General features: G+C 39.5%; 1 protein-coding gene across 5 annotated transcripts in view; it reads left to right on the top strand.

Annotated features, from left to right (window-relative positions):
• The window catches only part of CYRIA (CYFIP related Rac1 interactor A), a 57,031-nt gene that overhangs the window by 38,520 nt on the left and 1,036 nt on the right, over window positions 1–17,475 (top strand). For all 5 annotated transcript variants that reach the window (XM_054179867.1, XM_054179871.1, XM_054179868.1 and 2 more), the window contains 8 exons: window positions 10,548–10,669; window positions 11,579–11,684; window positions 12,635–12,771; window positions 12,859–12,936; window positions 13,212–13,328; window positions 13,425–13,504; window positions 13,920–14,046; window positions 15,989–16,059. In XM_054179867.1, coding sequence (XP_054035842.1) covers window positions 10,548–10,669; window positions 11,579–11,684; window positions 12,635–12,771; window positions 12,859–12,936; window positions 13,212–13,328; window positions 13,425–13,504; window positions 13,920–14,046; window positions 15,989–16,059 — 838 coding nt within the window. The remainder of the gene's footprint in view (window positions 1–10,547; window positions 10,670–11,578; window positions 11,685–12,634; window positions 12,772–12,858; window positions 12,937–13,211; window positions 13,329–13,424; window positions 13,505–13,919; window positions 14,047–15,988; window positions 16,060–17,475) is intronic.

Here is a 17,475-nt window from a genome sequence, read left to right as displayed (position 1 = left end):
CCAGGGTTGGAGCCTCTACTTCTCTGAGCAACTTGTTCCACTGCCTCACCATCTTCATAGTGAAGAATTTCTCCTAATGTCAAATCTAAGTCTAGCTTCTTCCTGGCTGAGGCTGTTGCCTCTCATTCAATCACTACATGCCTTCATAAACGTCCTTCCCCAGCTATCCTGGTGGCCCCCTTCAAATACCAGAAGGCTGCTCTATGATCTCTCCAGAGCCTTCTTGTCTCCAAGCAAAACAACACCAACTCTCTCAGCCTGTCTTCATAGGAGAGTTACTCCAGCCTTCTCATCATCTTTGTGGCTCTCTTGCACCTGCTCTAACAGTTGCACGCCTGTCTTGTCTTGGAGGCTTCAGAGCTGGACACAATTCTTCAGGTAATGTCTCCTGAGAGAGTAGAGGGGGAGAATCACCTTTCTTGACCTGCTGGCCACACTTCTTTGGATGTAGCCCAGTATATGGTTTGCTTTCTGGACTGCAAGCCTATGTGACCTTCTCCATCACCCCTGAATCTTTGTCCTCAGGACTGCTCTCTATCCATTCTCTAGACCCAGCCTGTATTTGTGCTTGAGATTGTCCCAACACAGGAGCAGGACCTTCTATTTGGCTTTGTTGAACTTCATGAGGTTGGCACTGGCACACTTCTTAAGCCAAGCAAAGTTCCTCTGGATGGCATCTCTTCCTTCCAGCATGCTGACCACACCACACGGCTTGGTGTCATTGGCACACTTGCTGAGAGCGCACTCAATCCCACTCACTGTTCACATCACCGACACAGATGTTAAATAGCACCAGTCCCAGTACCAATCCCTGAGGAGCATGACTTGTCACTTGTGTGACATGTCACTTTAGACATCAAGCCATTAACGATTACACTTTGAGTGTGATCATCAAGCCAATTTATTAGCTACAGGGTGGTTTTCAGTTTGAGTTCGTAGATGAAAGTGATCACTACAGCTCAAGGCTTATGTTGACTTGATGTGTTTGGTTTATCCTATTATTTGCATCAGCAAATTCATTTCTAGTTTTTGTGGACTTTTCCATTAGCCATAAGCTGAAATCTCCAATCTGTCAGCTCTACTTTTGAAATGTTTGCAGAGTTTTGAATAATGCCATGGGGTGGTTTTTTGCCACTCTTCATTTGGTATGTATTGTACCTGAAAGGCAGGTGTGTGATATATTTCCTACTGCTATGGGTATAGTGCGCTACACAAATATTGCTTAAAAAAACAGAAGCAACCTTCTTCCTCTTATGCAGGAGAAGAGCAGATACCATTTCCCTCTGTGCCTCAAAACTCAAGAGGCTTTATGGACTGATACTGGTCAAAAGTAATACAAGCGCTTATATGAAGAAAGTGAGGAAAGAACGTTAAGGTGTTAGCTTGATTTGAGAGTCAATCTAATCTGTTCTGCTCCAAAGGAGTCACATAATCTTTGTCCCATAATCTATTAGTCCCATACCCTTACGTTAGAATGGAAGTGTACAAACACGAGTGATAGCTATGTGGAAAATGAACTTGCAGAGAACTGCCCCACCTACTAAGTACTCTTTCATTCTAGACAGGGTGATAGGTATGCTGGTATGGTTGGAAGAGCCATAAGAGCGGCACATGAATGGGAACAGAAATGCAGAAGAGGATAGCAAGCAGTTGTACAGATTTGGATATCTTGGGGTAGTCGTAAAGCTACACAGCATGGTCAGTGTAGTAGGGTCTTACTTTACTATTTTCTTTTATTATCCTTAGTTAATACAATGTGTGGTAAGGATGAATTGTTCTGTGCAACAAGATTTCATTTATTTTCTTGTGAATTACTGTTCTCCAGAGCAGAATTCTGGTTTGACTGGGGGGAGGGAAGAGGAGGACAGTCTTCTCTTGGATCTTTTGAGAAATTCCATTATGGATTTTTCCCTTTTTTGTTGTTTTAGAATATACTTAATTACAAGTTACGTTTCATCAAATACTTTTACATATTTTTTACCAGCATGATTTTTTCATATTTAGACTGTCTCTCCAGTACCTCTCTCCTATGCAGTACTTGAGGTCTTGAAAAATGGAAAGGTAGAAGCAGGAACACAGAAACAAATTTTTCTTGCCTAGTTGTGGGTTTGCTTGTTTCAAATTCTGGCTTGTGCTATACTTGAAAATGGGAAAGACTCACGAAAGAAAAAAGTTTCAAAATGTCACCTTCCAGTTGTTGGTTTGAGGTTTTTAATAGCGTTTAGGCTACAAAAATAAAAATTGTCTCAGATAAACTCTCTTTTTTTCTCAGTCCCCTGTAGCTATTTATATCATCAATTGCAGTTCTTTTACTGACATTATTCTCATTCCACAATGGGAGCCGAGTCTTCATACTTGAAAAAGCTTGAATTCAGCATTAATTTCAATTAATATTGTATAGCAGAAGCAGTTCAGTATGCTCTCCAGCAGTCATTCTAGAGTTATACTGGATCTGTGCCAGAAGCAGCAATTTGTAGATTGATTAAACCCATCTTTGAGTCAGATGTGAACTGTGGTAACTTCAGCAAGTGATACAGAGAAGTGTTCTCCTATGCAGGTTAAAAAGCCTTTTCTCTGAGATGAAATTCAAACATTTAGCCAAATTACTCTTTTTATTTTCTTTTTTTAACCCCAATCTTGTATCTTGATTTGGGTATTCTTAATCAAACTGCTATTCATTGGATTGGATTATGTATCACTTGGAGTACCTTAATCCCTTTTTATCTCCCAACTAGAAAATAGTGTTAGGAAGAGTAAGTGCATGGGCCAAGTCATGAGAAGTCTGAATATCAGAATTTCATGACTATAGGATGAATTTTGTCAGTTCAAAGAAACTATTTTGTTCTGTGGATGCTGACATTATTTCAAGTAGTTACAGGTAAATGAATTCTGGGTACTTGAGGTTGTTTCCATAGCAGTTTATGAGTACTCTGTTTTCCAGAAAATCTACTGTCCAATTACTGTTGTGCATAGAAGGCCTTGTTCAGGCAAAATAAATAAATCATTTCATGTGAATTCTTGGAAATAATTTGAGGTTGAGGTAACAAAAAAAATGGTTTAAACCTAAAGCACTAAATTTTATATGTTATTGAAGTGGTGTCCTTAAGTGACACCATAAGGCCTATCCTCTCCTCACCTTTTGTCAGTCCTAACTCTCCAAGCTTAACCTGAGCAGGTTCCTTCTTTTAGCTAGGTGGGCTTGTTACCTGATCCTAATTTAAAATCCCAGTTCCCCTAAGAAGGAAGGACACTTGTTTTCTAGGATTCCTCTGCTTCATCTCCATAATGATTCATGAATTTTTCAATTATCTTTGTTCTTGTATGATTAAAAGTGCCTATTATTAGAACATGTCTGGCAGCCAACTAAATGCCCACTTTTTTGTGTAATGGGATATTAATTAATCCATCGCTTCATGGGTGGCAAGACTGGAGATGTAATCTGTATCCAGCCTGCAGGAGCTTCAGCTCTTGTCTCCAACACTGCAGAGTGCCCCAAGCAAGAAATTACAGCTCAGTAAGAGAGAGGCTGTCCATTCCCATGTGCACCATGGAGATGAACCCCAGCATTGATATCCCTGGCACAGCACCATGCCTGTAGCAAGAATTAACAATTTAGGGTGCTTCACTTTGTTCTAGCCCTTTTAGAGAGGATGAAATTAAAAAATCCCTTGTAGGGTTTTGTTTCTACCTAATACTATACCTTTTATTTTATGGAGTAAATCAAGCTGTGATACCCTCTAAAATTCACTGTAATTATAATGCCTTTTGTCCTTTCTAAGGACATAAACTAGTTTTAATCTAATTTTGTCACAGATTGGAATGGGAAAAACCATCATAGTGACAAACCAGAAATAGGACTTAATTATTTTTACAGTAAAATATATGTATTGTTCTCTAACTTGCTGTCAGTGGCTGATGTTGCCTGACTGTGTAGGGATGAGGTCAGGAAGGCCAAGGCACAGCTGGAACTGAACTTTGGCAAGGGATGTAAAGAAAACCAAGAAAGGCTTCTATGGGTACATTAACCAGAAATAGAAGGTTAAAGCAAGCATTCCCCTTCTGATGAGCAACAGTGGAAAACTTGTATCAACAGACAATCAGAAGCCTGCAATTCTTTTCTGCCTCAGTCTTCACTGGCAGCCCCTCTCCTCATTTCTCTGCTGTTGATGGACCACAAGTTGAAGACCAGGGTGACATGGTCCCTCCCACTGTAAGTGAAGATAAGGTGCAGAGGAACCTGAAGATATGCAAGTCCATAGGACCTTTTGAAATGCTTATCAGAGTCCTGAAGGAATTGGCTGATGATATTTGAGAAGTCCTGACAGTCAGGTGAGGTCCCTGGGGACTGGAAGAAAGGAATCATCATGTCTATTTTTAGAAAGGGTAGAAAGTAGGACCCTAGGAACTACCAACCTGTCAGCTTCACCTCCATGCCTGGGAAGATCATGGAACAGATCCTCTTAGATGCCATGCTAAGGCACATAGAGGATAGGCAGGTGATTCAAGACAGCCAGCATGGCTTTACTAGAGGCAGGTCCTGCCTGACTAACCTCTTGGCTTTCTACTACAAAGTGACTCTGTCAGTACATAAAGGGTGACCTATGGATGTGATATATCTGGACTCCTGCAAGGCCTTTGACATGGTCCCCCACAACATCGTGCTCGCCGAGTTGGAGAGATACGGATTTGATGGGTGGATTATTCAGTGAATAAGGAGTTGTCTGAATGGTCATGTCCAGAGGGTGGTGCTCAGTGGCTTGAAGTCCAGATGGAGAGCAGTGACAAGTGGTGTCCCTCAGGGGTCTGTACTGGGACCTGTACTGTTTAACATTTTTATTAATGACACAGACAGTGGGATTGAGTGCTCCATCAGCAAGTTTGCAGATGACACCAAGCTGTGTAGTGTTGTCACTACACCAGAGGGACAGGATGGCGGAGGGACCTGGACAAGATGGAGAGGTGGATCCAGGTGAACCTCATTAAGTTCAACAAGAGCAAGTGCAAGGTTCTGCACCTGGTTTGGAATAGTCCTCTCTATTATTACAGACTGGAGGATGAGGTGTTACAAAGCAGCCCTGTGGATTGGGGGTGCTGATGGATAAGAAGCTGGACACAAACAGGCAGTGTGTGCTTGCAGCCTAGAAAGCCAATGACATCCTGGGCTGCATTCAAAGGTGCATTGCCAGCAGCTCCAGAGAGGTGATTCTACCACTTTGCTCTGGTGAGACCTCACCTGGAGTGCTGTGTACAGGTCTGGAGCCCTCAGTATAGGAAGGACATGGACCTGATGGAGAGGGTGTAGAGGAGGGCCACAAGAATGATCAGGGGGTTGGAGCAGCTGTGCTATGAGGACAGGCTGGGGGTGTTCAGCCTGGAGAAGAGGAGGCTCCAGGAAGACCTAATAGCAGTTTTCCAGTACCTGAAGGGGGCCTACAGCAAGGAAGGAGCAAGACTGTTTACAAGGGCCTGCAGTGATAGGATGAGGGACAGTGGCTTCAACCTAGAGAAAGGCAGATTTAGATTGGGTATCAGGAAGCAGCTCCTCACTGTGAGAGTGGTGGAAACATTGGACAAGTTGCCTAGAGAGGAGGTTGAAGCCCCTTCCCTGGAGATACTCAGGGTGAGGCTCGACAAGGCCCTGGGCATCCTGGTCTAGTTGGGGATGTCCCTGCTGACTGAGGAAGTTGGACTAGATGATGACCTTTGGAGGTCCCTTCCAGCCTTGGCCAGTCTATGATTCTATGAATTATTGGCCACCTTCCACAGCAGACTGAATAAGAAAAGCTGAAAGCAGAGCCTGTAAGACGTACTGTTTTGCTTGTTAGGCTGTCAAAGCCAGGAGGGGTTTGGGTTTTTTGGGGGGCTTTTTGTTTGTTTGTTTTGTTTTTTTAATTTCTGTACAGATGGGGGTTTTCTTGAAAGATGGAATTCCACATTCTCTGAAATGCAAAATGACCAGCTTTAGTGGAAATCCTCTTAAGCTGTCATCAGTTTGAGGGTGGAATACGATTCTGTGCCTTTTGGTGTGTATTTCAGATAAAGAAAGTGTGTGGGTTTGAAGTGCATCTTTTGGTACTGTTTTAACTCTTCATAAAAATTAATTACTGAGATACTGTTATAGTTTGGTTTGTATTGGTATTTTTATATTTAATCTTGTCCTATGAGTACTAAGATCTTAACCAACATATCAGTTTCTATGGGTTTTCTAGTGCTTACTTGGTGAAGAATGAGATAGGTACCTTGTGCTGTTAGGGGGTATTTTGAAATTAACAATAGATATGTTTATAAGAAAATAATTATTCCAGCTTAGCACCCCACCATGCACCTGAGACATTAATATATCCACAAATGGATTATAGTGGGTCTAGCTTCCCACACACACCCCTTTTAATTTTTTTAAGGAAGTCTGAAGCCCCATCCAAAGCATTAGTGAAAGAGCATTAATTCATGGAATGGATGATTTATCATATCCTGTTGGTTTTTTTCTGATGGAGTCAATGGAATTACATTTCTCTCCATAGCTAAATTTTTTGCTTTCTAGATGGTTCCCTTGTAGACTCTGTACATAGAAGTATTAACCTTCTTCTGACTCTTAAATTAATTTGGTAGAGGATTAGTTGTCAAGTTTAAGGTTCACATTGCAAACATTTGGGCAAAGAGAGGTGAAAGTGTTTCCTACTCTGCTCATCATGAGTGCTCTAAAAACTCACACTTGAAATGCAGTTAAGTCCAGTGATTATGGTAACTAATTATTGAGAGGGCTTGCATTCAGTATGGATTAATCAGTGTTTATAAATGGTCTCTCATTGCTTAACGTTGTGTTGGTTCTCTGGTGGTGTGGGGATAAGGAGTGAGAAAGTGATTCCACACTGTGATTCAGGAATGGCTTTTTTTCTTTTTTTTTTTCTTTTTTTAATTTTTTTTTAACTCAGAACAGAGAAACAAGCTTTGGTTATTGTTGGAATAGAAAAACAAAATTTCAAAAATTAAAAGCCAAAAGAAAGAAATTAATCTTCTTTTTAGTTGTTATTTATTATTGTTGTTGTCAACAGCAAGATGCAAAGGTTTTTTCCAAAGTGTTTGTAGTATTTGAGATGGCCACTTTGACAAGATCTTCATGTAAAATTCCTTTTGAAACAAGGCCATGTTCTTACCAGGACATCTCTTTGCATAACATATTTCATAAATAAGATGCATGTGGGTTTTTTTTAATGCCTGAAATCATCCTCCCTACTTTTAAGCTACACACTTTCAGCATAAATCTAAACTGCTTCTGCACATGCAAGCTAAGCTTGTTGCTCTGTAGCCTCTGCAGCACTCTTCCTCTCCGTTCCCTTTCTTTCCCTCTTCCACCCACCTGTCTTCCTCCTATTCCTTACTTCCCCAAGTGCTGGGATTCTACAGAAAGCTCATGGGTTTCAACTATTCAACCTCCCCTTATCTTTCAAAAGAATTAATTTGGAATATTTGAGAGACTAGCAATACAAGTGTTACAAAAGGCCATTTTTAAGGTCTAAAGTGGTGAGCAGTTCATAGTGTTTACATTTCTATTAGTGACTAATACTTGTTAAAGCAAATAAATTATAAAAAATTAAGGTGGAAACACCTTATTACCAACCCATGCTTCAGGTGGCCCAAACATGCAAATTTTACATTCATGAATTGTATTAATAAATTATTTTCTTTTGTGCCGTAGTATTCACTGAAAAATTTACTTCAATTAACTTTGTTTTTAACTATTAAAATACAGATTTTGATTTATAGGTGACTTCTATCTTATTCCTACTCTGTTCTATGGTGTGTAAGCGTTTAGAAAGATTACCACTACCTTCAGAAGCGTGGCAGACCACTTAACGTCATATACCTGAGATTTCTTGCAGCTTGGGGAAAGAACCATTCAATAAACACTGCAAACTTCATGTGACTACTGGATTGATTCAGTGGCTGCCATGGCCCAGCTGGGATTTTCTTTGGGATAGTTCTTCCCTTTGGTGCTACTTTCCCTCACTTTTTGAAGGGTAATGTTTTTTCAGTAATGCCCAGCTTATTTTTACTTTCACTTGTTCTGTCTTTTAAACAAGATAGGGAAAACTTCTAGAATGAAAGGAATTACAGAATAATAAAATGGTAAGGTCCCCTCTGGGGACTGAGGTCCAGCCTTAGCAGTAAAGACTGAAGCAAAGTATTCTGTAACTCCACCTTCTCTACATCCTCTGTCACCCACCTGATTCAGCAGTGGGCCCACATTTTGTTGCACTTGCATGTCTCATGGGACTCATGGTGATACGGGAATATAAGAAGGATTTTAATATCAATTTCTTCAGAGGAACAGACATATAAAGCTCAACCATTTATATCTCATTTGTACATGGTCCGTAGGTAACTTGAGACACTTAAATTATCCTAATCTGAAATGTCGTGGAGAGTATGCCTGCTCTTTCCATACTCTTCAAGGTGAAACAGTTTATTTCACAGGCTCACACAGGATGTTAGGGCTTGGAAGGGACTTGATGATCTTTGAGGTCTTTTTCAACCTTGTTGATTCTATGATTCTATGATAAGAGCATAGAGTCCAACTCGCCTGCCAGATCAGGACCATAGAGTCTAGTACATGTCACAAAGGAACACATCCAGATGGGTCTTGAAAGTCTCCAGAGAAGGAGAGGGGAGCCTATTCCAGTGCTCTGTGACAGTGAAGAAGTGGCCTCACAAGGGCAGAGTAGAGGGGGAGGAGAACCTCCCTTAATCTGCTGGACACACTGCTCTTAATGTACCCCAGGATTCCATTAGCCTTCTTGTCCACAAGGGCACATTGCTGACCGGTGGATAGCTTGTTATCCACCAGGACTCCCAGGTCCTTCTCCATGGGACTTCTCTCAAGCAGATCACCTCCTAACCTCTACTGGTGCAGTTTATTCTTCCTTCCCAGATGCAGGACTCTGCACTTATCCTGTTGAACCTCATCAGATTCCTCTTTGCCCAGCTCTCCAGTCTTAAGTCTTGCTGAGTAGCCTTCAGCTGTATCAGCCAAGCCTCCCAGCTTAGTATCATTGGCAAACTTGCTGAGCAGATGCTCTGTCCCCTTATCAATGTCATTGATGAAGATGTTGAACAGGACCAGACCTAGCACTGGTCCCTGGGGGACCCCACTAGTTACAGATCTCCATCTGGACTTGGCACCATTGATCACCACTCTTTGGTCTATTGTGTAACCAGTTCCTAATCCATCTTGCTGTCAGTTCTTCTATCCCACACTTTCTGAGGTTACTCACAAGAATGTTATAGGAGACAGTGTCAAAAGCCTTACTAGGGTAAGGTAGACTACAACCACATTCCTTCTAATAGAGGGTGGGTAAATGAATCTCACACTGATGTATCGGTGGAAAACTGTGTTTCATTTCTGAAGGTGAGTGAGGAGACTAAATAGAAAAACTGTTTTTAATATTTCTTGTCTGTTAATACAGAGATGAGTACAGTGGCTTTTCCTAATCAGCAAGTTTTGAGCTGGAGGTATCTCATTGCTTTTAATTCAAACAAGTAGTCCCTAAGATTCACCTTCAAAGTATTTTTTCTCTTCCACAAAAATTAAAATTCTATCTTTGCAAGCTAATACAAATTTAGGGGAGGGACAAAAAAACCCCCATGCCTGTAGAAATCTACCGGGATTGTTTCTACAAATACTGACTAGAATTCTTTGTATAGGTCATCCATTTTTTTGTCAGTGGCAGTCATCTTTATGCGTTAAAAAGAAGGCAGAAGATCTCTACCTTGTCTAACATGTCAGTGTTCTAGGGATAGAATCAATCCCTTATGTCGCGCTACTGTGAAAATCCCATTGGATGGGATTTGAATGGGAAAATTGATCTTCGTCCAAATGTCATGTCTCCAAATAATAAAGGTCACTCCCACTCCCACCCTGAAAACTGATCATTGACAGAGATGGATTTATTTTAGTAGCAGGAATGATCTCTTTGCATACATAAGAAAAGTGTTTATTTTGGTTTTAACAGTACTGTATCTGTGTTTTACAAAATGAGACATAAATTGCCCTGGTTAAGGCGGTGTGGAGGAAAGCCAGAGTGGTGTAATCTCCCACTGCTCCATCCTTTGAAAGGCCTGATTTTATCCCCAAGCTGCAAGAAAAGCGAGCTTTCCAACCCAATGCAATCTATGAATCTGTGAATTCTTTGTAATTGAGCTGTGGAGCTCATGAGAGGGACTTTTTTATTAAAGAACTGATGCCTTATCCTATTTTCTATTACCATTGCTTTATGATACTGCTTCGCTTCAGAAAGCTGCATTTTGACAAGAGTCAAGAGTGTACAAAACTACTGTTTTTCTTTCCTTGCTATACAAAGCAGAAACTTGAATGTTAGCAGAATGGCAGTGCAGTGTAATTGTATAATTGTTAAAAAAAAAAACCACTTCAGAATGGAGTTGCACATAGTCAAAATGGATATAATGTTGTTAAGTAGAACTTGAGTAATCTTGACATTTGTATTTCAGCTGCTTTTTGACTTTGTGCATTTTGCTTTTCTGTTTCTTAGACGCACAGCCCACAGATGGAGAAAGGGAGGTATGGAATCAGATCAGTGCAGTTTTACAGGACTCTGAAAGTATGCTTACAGACCTTCAGGCTTACAAAGGAGCTGGACAAGAAATAAGAGATGTATGTTAAAAGTTATTTACAGTTCTTTGGAAGCAAAGTCAAACCAAACTCAGTGTGTTCTTACTTCTGTTAGGTATCTAGGCACATTCTCTGAAATTCTTTGTTAAAATTGTATTTAGGAAATATATTGCAGGTTATGTGCAATGCTGAATATAAAGCCATAATGTGAAATCATTAAATGATGGCTGTTGGAACTTCTTTCAGGTTTACTCTTAGTATTGGTAATTATTTTTCACTTTAAGAAACACCATTTCATATATATCATAGTAGAATTCAAAGGTGAGGAATGAAAGAAATACAACACTTACATACCAGAAATACACTAATTAAAAGTTGAAATTATTTGTTCTTCTGTATAAGTGAAATAATGAACCACAATAAATTATAAACCTCAATAAATTATAACCTCACATCCACTTTACAGGCATCTTATTCTATGAAACTGGTCCCAAAGTATAATTCTGAATTGTAACTTAAAATTTTTCTCAGCTGACCAAACCTTTTCCTGTATCAGCTTCACAGTTATTCTTAGTGTAACCTGTTGGTTACTTAAGAACCTGAATACGTTAAAGATTTTGAAAGCATCAAAGCCTTTAAAAAAAAAAAAGACCTTTTGGATGACTACTTGTCATAGATATGTGACATCAGGTCTTATCTGATTCTTCTACAATAGTTTTTCTCCCTGGAGAACACATTAAAACATTTATGTTAGTGGTGCATTCGATGAGTAATTTTAAGTCATTTGTGCTATGTGAGGTGGAGAATATGGTAGTTTTGGATTTACTGATTTCTCATAATTGGTCTATGTTTTGCAGTATGTGCTTTCTGAAATAATGTGAAAAAGTGTCAAATTACCTTTTGTTTATTATTCATATATCACAGTTCTTTACAGTAATATTTTCATTTCAGGCAATACAAAATCCCAACGATATCCAGTTGCAAGAAAAAGCATGGAATTCAGTATGTCCTCTGGTTGTAAGACTGAAACGCTTTTATGAGTTTTCACTCAGATTAGGTGAGCCCTGTTCTAGTATTTCTGTTTATTAGGCTATTTTATATATAAAGAAATAGGAAGTTTCTTTTTCTACAAACTTTACTATTCTTTCTATTTGATATCAGCAGAATCACCTGCAGTTGCATTTATCAAGGCATGTTTTTAATCGTAATTAAAAAAACAAAGCACTGAAATATCTAAATAGAGTACCAGCAAAGAGTAAAACTGTATAATTTTTTTTCTCATGTGCCTTCCACTCCTCTACATTTCACTGGTCCATATTGTACTAATGCAGTTTATTTTCTTTGTAGTTTCAGTCCTTCAGAGTTTTAAAAGGAATGATAGACCAATAATATTTTGAGACTTTTTAAAACCAGAGATAACGGGGAGAAAGGTATCAATAAACTCTCACAGGGTGAAAATCTAAACTTGGGCATCCTTTACACTGGAATTTGTCATCCTTACAAACCCTAAAAAATTATGTAATTACTCCTTGAATTTGGACTCTGGAAGAGAACCAGTGTGCAGAAATACATGTATGAAGTGGGAGGGAATGTGTTAGTTATGCTAGGAATTGTAGCCACAGGAACTGAATTACATTGCTATCAGTGCCTAAGAGTACGCTTTTAGTAACAGAGATGCCAGATTAATTACTAGACTGAGCTGATGGCTAATTGGGGAAGATGAAAGGATTTAATATCTGAATGCAAAAAAAAAATGCTGGAATTTTTGATAAGGAACCCAGATAAAGTGTGATAAAAAGAGGAAAGTGCTCAGTGATACAAAATTAAGAGAAAATGGCAGACAGCCTGAAGAGGCAGTTGTCTTTGATTTATGTTTCTCAACTTAGAATGGTAAGAAAAACCATTCTGGAGGGTTCCTTAGCTTCAAACAAAGTATATTTAGATACTTACCTAAAACTTCATCATAACATGGACTGAATAGAACTTGTGCTTCTGATTTTTGTTCAGAGAAAGCCCTGCAAAGCTTATTGGAGTCCTTGACGTGTCCACCTTATACTCCAACTCAGCACCTGGAACGGGAACAGGCTCTAGCAAAAGAGTTTGCAGAAATCTTACATTTTACTCTTCGTTTTGATGAACTTAAGGTTAATAAAGCCTTTTAATACAACCTGATTTTTTTGCCCATGTATTTTTAACCCAAACTGATCATTTCCTACTTGTCTTCCTCAAAGATGAGAAACCCAGCAATTCAGAATGACTTCAGTTATTACAGGCGAACAATAAGTCGCAACAGAATAAACAACATGCATGTAAGTAAATGAACTGTGATCTGTTGCTCACACTGAGATGTTTGTCAGTGTGCATTTATACCATTTGTGGTAATGCTTTTTCTTTTGATTTGGTAGCTGTCATGTTCTCTTCTCTCCTTCACATGGAGAGTTAACTAGCAGTCCGGATGAACTGATTAGAGTGGAACTATTCATGAAGCAATCTACTTGCTGACACGAGCATGCACTGTATCTTTTTCTTGTTGCTGGGAAGATTTTAAAGAATTTGACTGGTTTTTTTCTCATGTTTTCCTCAGCTAGACATAGAGAATGAAGTAAACAATGAAATGGCCAATAGGATGTCCCTCTTCTATGCAGAAGCTACACCAATGCTGAAAACACTCAGTAATGCAACTACACATTTTGTATCAGAAGTAGGTAATTGGGGGAGAAAAGATCTAACACAGACATTCATGACTTTAATTTTACAAGACAATTTACTGAACATTGGCTGTTTTTAACCCTTCTAGAACAAAACATTACCAATTGAAAATACAACGGACTGTCTAAGTACTATGGCTAGTGTATGTAAAGTCATGTTGGAAACACCGTAAGTTTTACCTTAAGTCTTTTTTTCGCTTGTATGGAAGAATTTTTATTGTAATTTAAGTAGCCACCTGGGGTAAACATTCTTTCCCAGTTGAATTCCGGTATGTTTTCCTCCATCATACTGGTTTATTCTAGTCTAGTCTATTCATGAACTGTCAAAGTCTTCTGTGAAGCCATCATCATAGATGTTTTGCTGAAGTGAGGATTTGACCTATGAAGGGGTATTGAGAAGAGTTTAGATATCTCTATGTGCTTTCTAACTGTTTTTCTAAATTAACCTTTAAAGATCAGTCTTACTTAGATGCATCTTCAACCTTAAAGTACAATTTTAGTTCAGTTCTTGTGCTCTCCGAGTCTAGTTTGCAAAATTGTCCAGTAACAAGACCAGTTTGGGGTTTTTTTGTTCTGTTTTCCAGAGAGTATAGAAGTAGATTCACCAGTGAGGAGACACTTATGTTCTGCATGCGAGTAATGGTGGGAGTTATTATTCTGTACGATCACGTTCATCCTGTGGGAGCTTTCTCAAAGACGTCAAAGATTGATGTAAGGCTGACTTTACTTTAATACTCTGTAGGTTTTAGAATATTAGTCTGCAGCTTTTTTTTTTCAGCACAAGCTCATGACTTTGTATAAATAATTGTAATTATTTTTGAATGACAAAATTTAGAACTTGCCTTCACCTGTGTACTTCAATGCATCAGCTTGTTAAAATTCAAGTAAGGATATGTCTTTGCTCTGCTTTCCTGACAACTGTATGGTTACACTAAGATAGATTCATATTATATATACCCTGGGATAAGTTCTATGGTCATAATGTTTTAGTAACCATGTTTATGCTAACATGTTTATCCCTACCAGTTGTAAATAAGCAGATATTCAACATTGTCTCTGCTTTGTTTGAAATCTGAAGTAGCTGAACAGAAGTGGGTTTTTTGTAATGTTGGTAATGAGCATTCTCTGTTAGCACTGGCATGAGTAATCACAGGGAAATCAACATTATTATTTTCATCTGAGATAGTGCCAGCATGCACAAAAAAGCACTCCTATTTTTGCTACATCTTTATAAACCTAAATACTGTAAGGCACATCTTTCAGCAGAAATAAACTGTAATCGAGGAAAAAAGATGCTAAGTCATTCCCTTTACAAGAGAGCCTACTTCAAAAGGAAAGAAAAAAATAGATATTACTTGGCTCCATGACATTGAGTTTTCATTAGCATTTTTCATCTGCAGATAGCAGTATTTTACTCTCCTCTTTGACTCTGTTTTACAAAGGGAAAGATATGTCACAAAGAGGTGAATTGATTTGCTCAAGGTCATGCAGCAGATAGACCCTGGGAACTGAATGCAGACTTCCTGACTGCTAATTCAGTCTTTTGCATACAGAGACAACACAAGTAAAATTTTGATAAGGACCAAATATACAATGTGTGTACTTTCTTCCTCACATTTATGCTAAGGCCCTGCAGGAAATTTAGCTAGATGTAAATGGGAGGGAGTAGATGTATTGACTCAGTTTTTAAAAATGAGTACATGATTCCAAATCTTAATTTGCCTAACAAGTGATTCTGCTCTGTAATAAAAGAAAAACTTCTCATATTTCAGATGATGAGTTTGTGGTACTGTGAAAGTCAACTGCTTTTTGCCAAAGCTTCTTGGGCACCATTTCAAGAGAATTTCAGAGACAGTGGAGCATATTAAACTTTCCTTCCTCTTTGATGATTGTATCTTTGTATCTTAGATGTGCTGACACCTGTTCTGATTTTGATTGTTTTAGGGATTCTGATTCTAGTGAAAACAGAAAAGAATGGTTTGAGTTCTTCTGATCTGATGGGGCATGTAAAGTTGTAATGAGTGATACGAATGTACTCTTGAGTTTCTCTAGTTCAGGAAAAGTAGCTGTGTCACTTCAAAACATATGCTGCTACCCTGGCAATTTCATCTGATCTGCTATTTGCAAAGCTAGTTTTACCTTCCAGGTAGAAATGAGCCAGCTGAACAGTGATTAGTGACTGTTAGGCTGGTGATTGTGCAGGAGGCCGAGCTACATTTTTGTATTAATTTTTATTAGCAAATACATGGACCTTGGCTTCAGTTAAGTGTTTCATCATCCACTTCCATGATAAGGCAGACATGCTCTTTCAGCTGCAAAGAAAATACAGGCATGTAGATTTAGCACTGTAACGTGACTTGGAAAATTAGAAGCTTGAACTTGACACTACTATGTCTCTATGTGCCATTTAAAATAAGATGCAATTAATCTAGACTAATTTCTGGATAGCTACTAGATGTCTTCATAGCAGTGAGACAAAATAGGTCCTTCTGGAGCACAATTTATTACATGTGAAATTATTCTGAATAGGTTAGAGCAATTCCTTATTTATTGCCTAGACAGGGAGTCTGTATAGTGGGTTGGATAAATTCTACCTCTGCTTTCTCTGCAATTCATATATTATTGTTCAATAGTGGCATGCTTCTGTTCCCAGATGAAAGGATGCATAAAAGTTCTAAAGGAGCAACCGCCTGACACTGTGGAAGGTCTTCTGAATGCTCTCAGGTATGTGTGGAATAAATGTTTAATTCAGCCTTAACAAATTCATCTTTGTTTTTCTCCCAATCATCTTAGAAAGTGGATTTATTAAGAAGATTGTCCCTTCAGCTTTGCCTTTATCACCTGAGGTTTTCTTAAGTAATACACATTTTTTAAAATTCCATTTCACTTTGGCAAGCAATGACTAGAAATAATGGAAGTTTTAATGTTGTTCTTCAGAGACACTTAAGGTTCATTTGATCACCCAAAACTTAGCCATCATAGAATCATAGAATTGTTGGGGTTGGAAGGGACCTCAAGGATCATCTAGTTTCAACCACCCTGCCACGGGCAAGTACCCCTCACACTAGATCAGGCTGCTCAGAGCCACATCTGGCCTGGCCTTAAAAACCTCCAGGGATGAGGCTTCTACCACCTCCCTGGGCAACCTGTTCTAGTGTCTTCACCACCCTCATGGGGAGCAACTTCTTCCTAACATGCAATCTGAATCTACCCATTTCCAGTTTTGTTCCATTCCCCCTAGTCCTATCACTACCTGACACCCTAAAAAGTCCCTCACCAGCTTTCTTGTAGGCCCCCTTAAGATACTGAAAGGCCACAATAAGGTCTCCTCTGAGCCTTCTCTTCTCCAGACTGAACAGCCCCAACTCCCTCAGTCTGTCCTCATAGGAGAGGTGCTCTAGCCCTCTGACCATCCTCGTGGCCCTTCTCTGGACACGCTCCAGCACGCTTCAAATCCTTCCTGTAATAGGGACTCCAGAACTGGACACAGTACTCCAGGTGGGGTCTCACCAGAGTGGAGTAGATGGGAAGAATCACCTCACTTGACCTACTGGCTATACTTCTCTTGATGCAGTCCAGGATGTGATTGGCTTTCTGGGCTGCAAGTGCACACTGGTGGCTCATGTTGAGCTTCTCATCCACCAGCACCCCCAAGTCCTTTTCTTCAGGGCTGCTCTCGATCTCTGCCCAGTCTATATTGGTGCTTGGGATTACCCCTGATGCAGGACCTTGCACTTGGTCTTGTTGAACCTCATGAGGTTATTATGGGCCCAGCTCTCCAGTCTGTCAGGGTCCCTCTGGATGGCATCCCTTCCCTCCAGCAAGTCTGCTGTACCACACAGCTTGGTGTTGTCAGCAAACCTGCTGAGGGTGCACTCAATGCCACTGTTCATGTTGCCAGTGAAGATGCTGAACAAGACTGGTCCCAGTACTGATCCCTGAGGAACTCCACTTTGTCACTGGCCTCCACTTGAACGTGGACCCAGTTCTTTATCCACTGAATGGTCCATCCATCAAAGGTAATCTATATATCTAACCTTAGATGTGTTACATAAAATACCTCAGCAAGGGACAGATTTCTGTTTCTTAAATATTTGATAGTTTCCTTCTTTCTTTCCCTTTTAATGAGACTGGGAGTTT

The sequence above is a fragment of the Dryobates pubescens genome, chromosome 3 (genome assembly GCF_014839835.1).
Source record: "Dryobates pubescens isolate bDryPub1 chromosome 3, bDryPub1.pri, whole genome shotgun sequence".
Lineage (NCBI taxonomy): Eukaryota > Metazoa > Chordata > Aves > Piciformes > Picidae > Dryobates > Dryobates pubescens.
The sequence above is the reverse complement of the archived record's forward strand: the minus strand, read 5'-3'. Positions and strand labels throughout refer to the sequence as shown.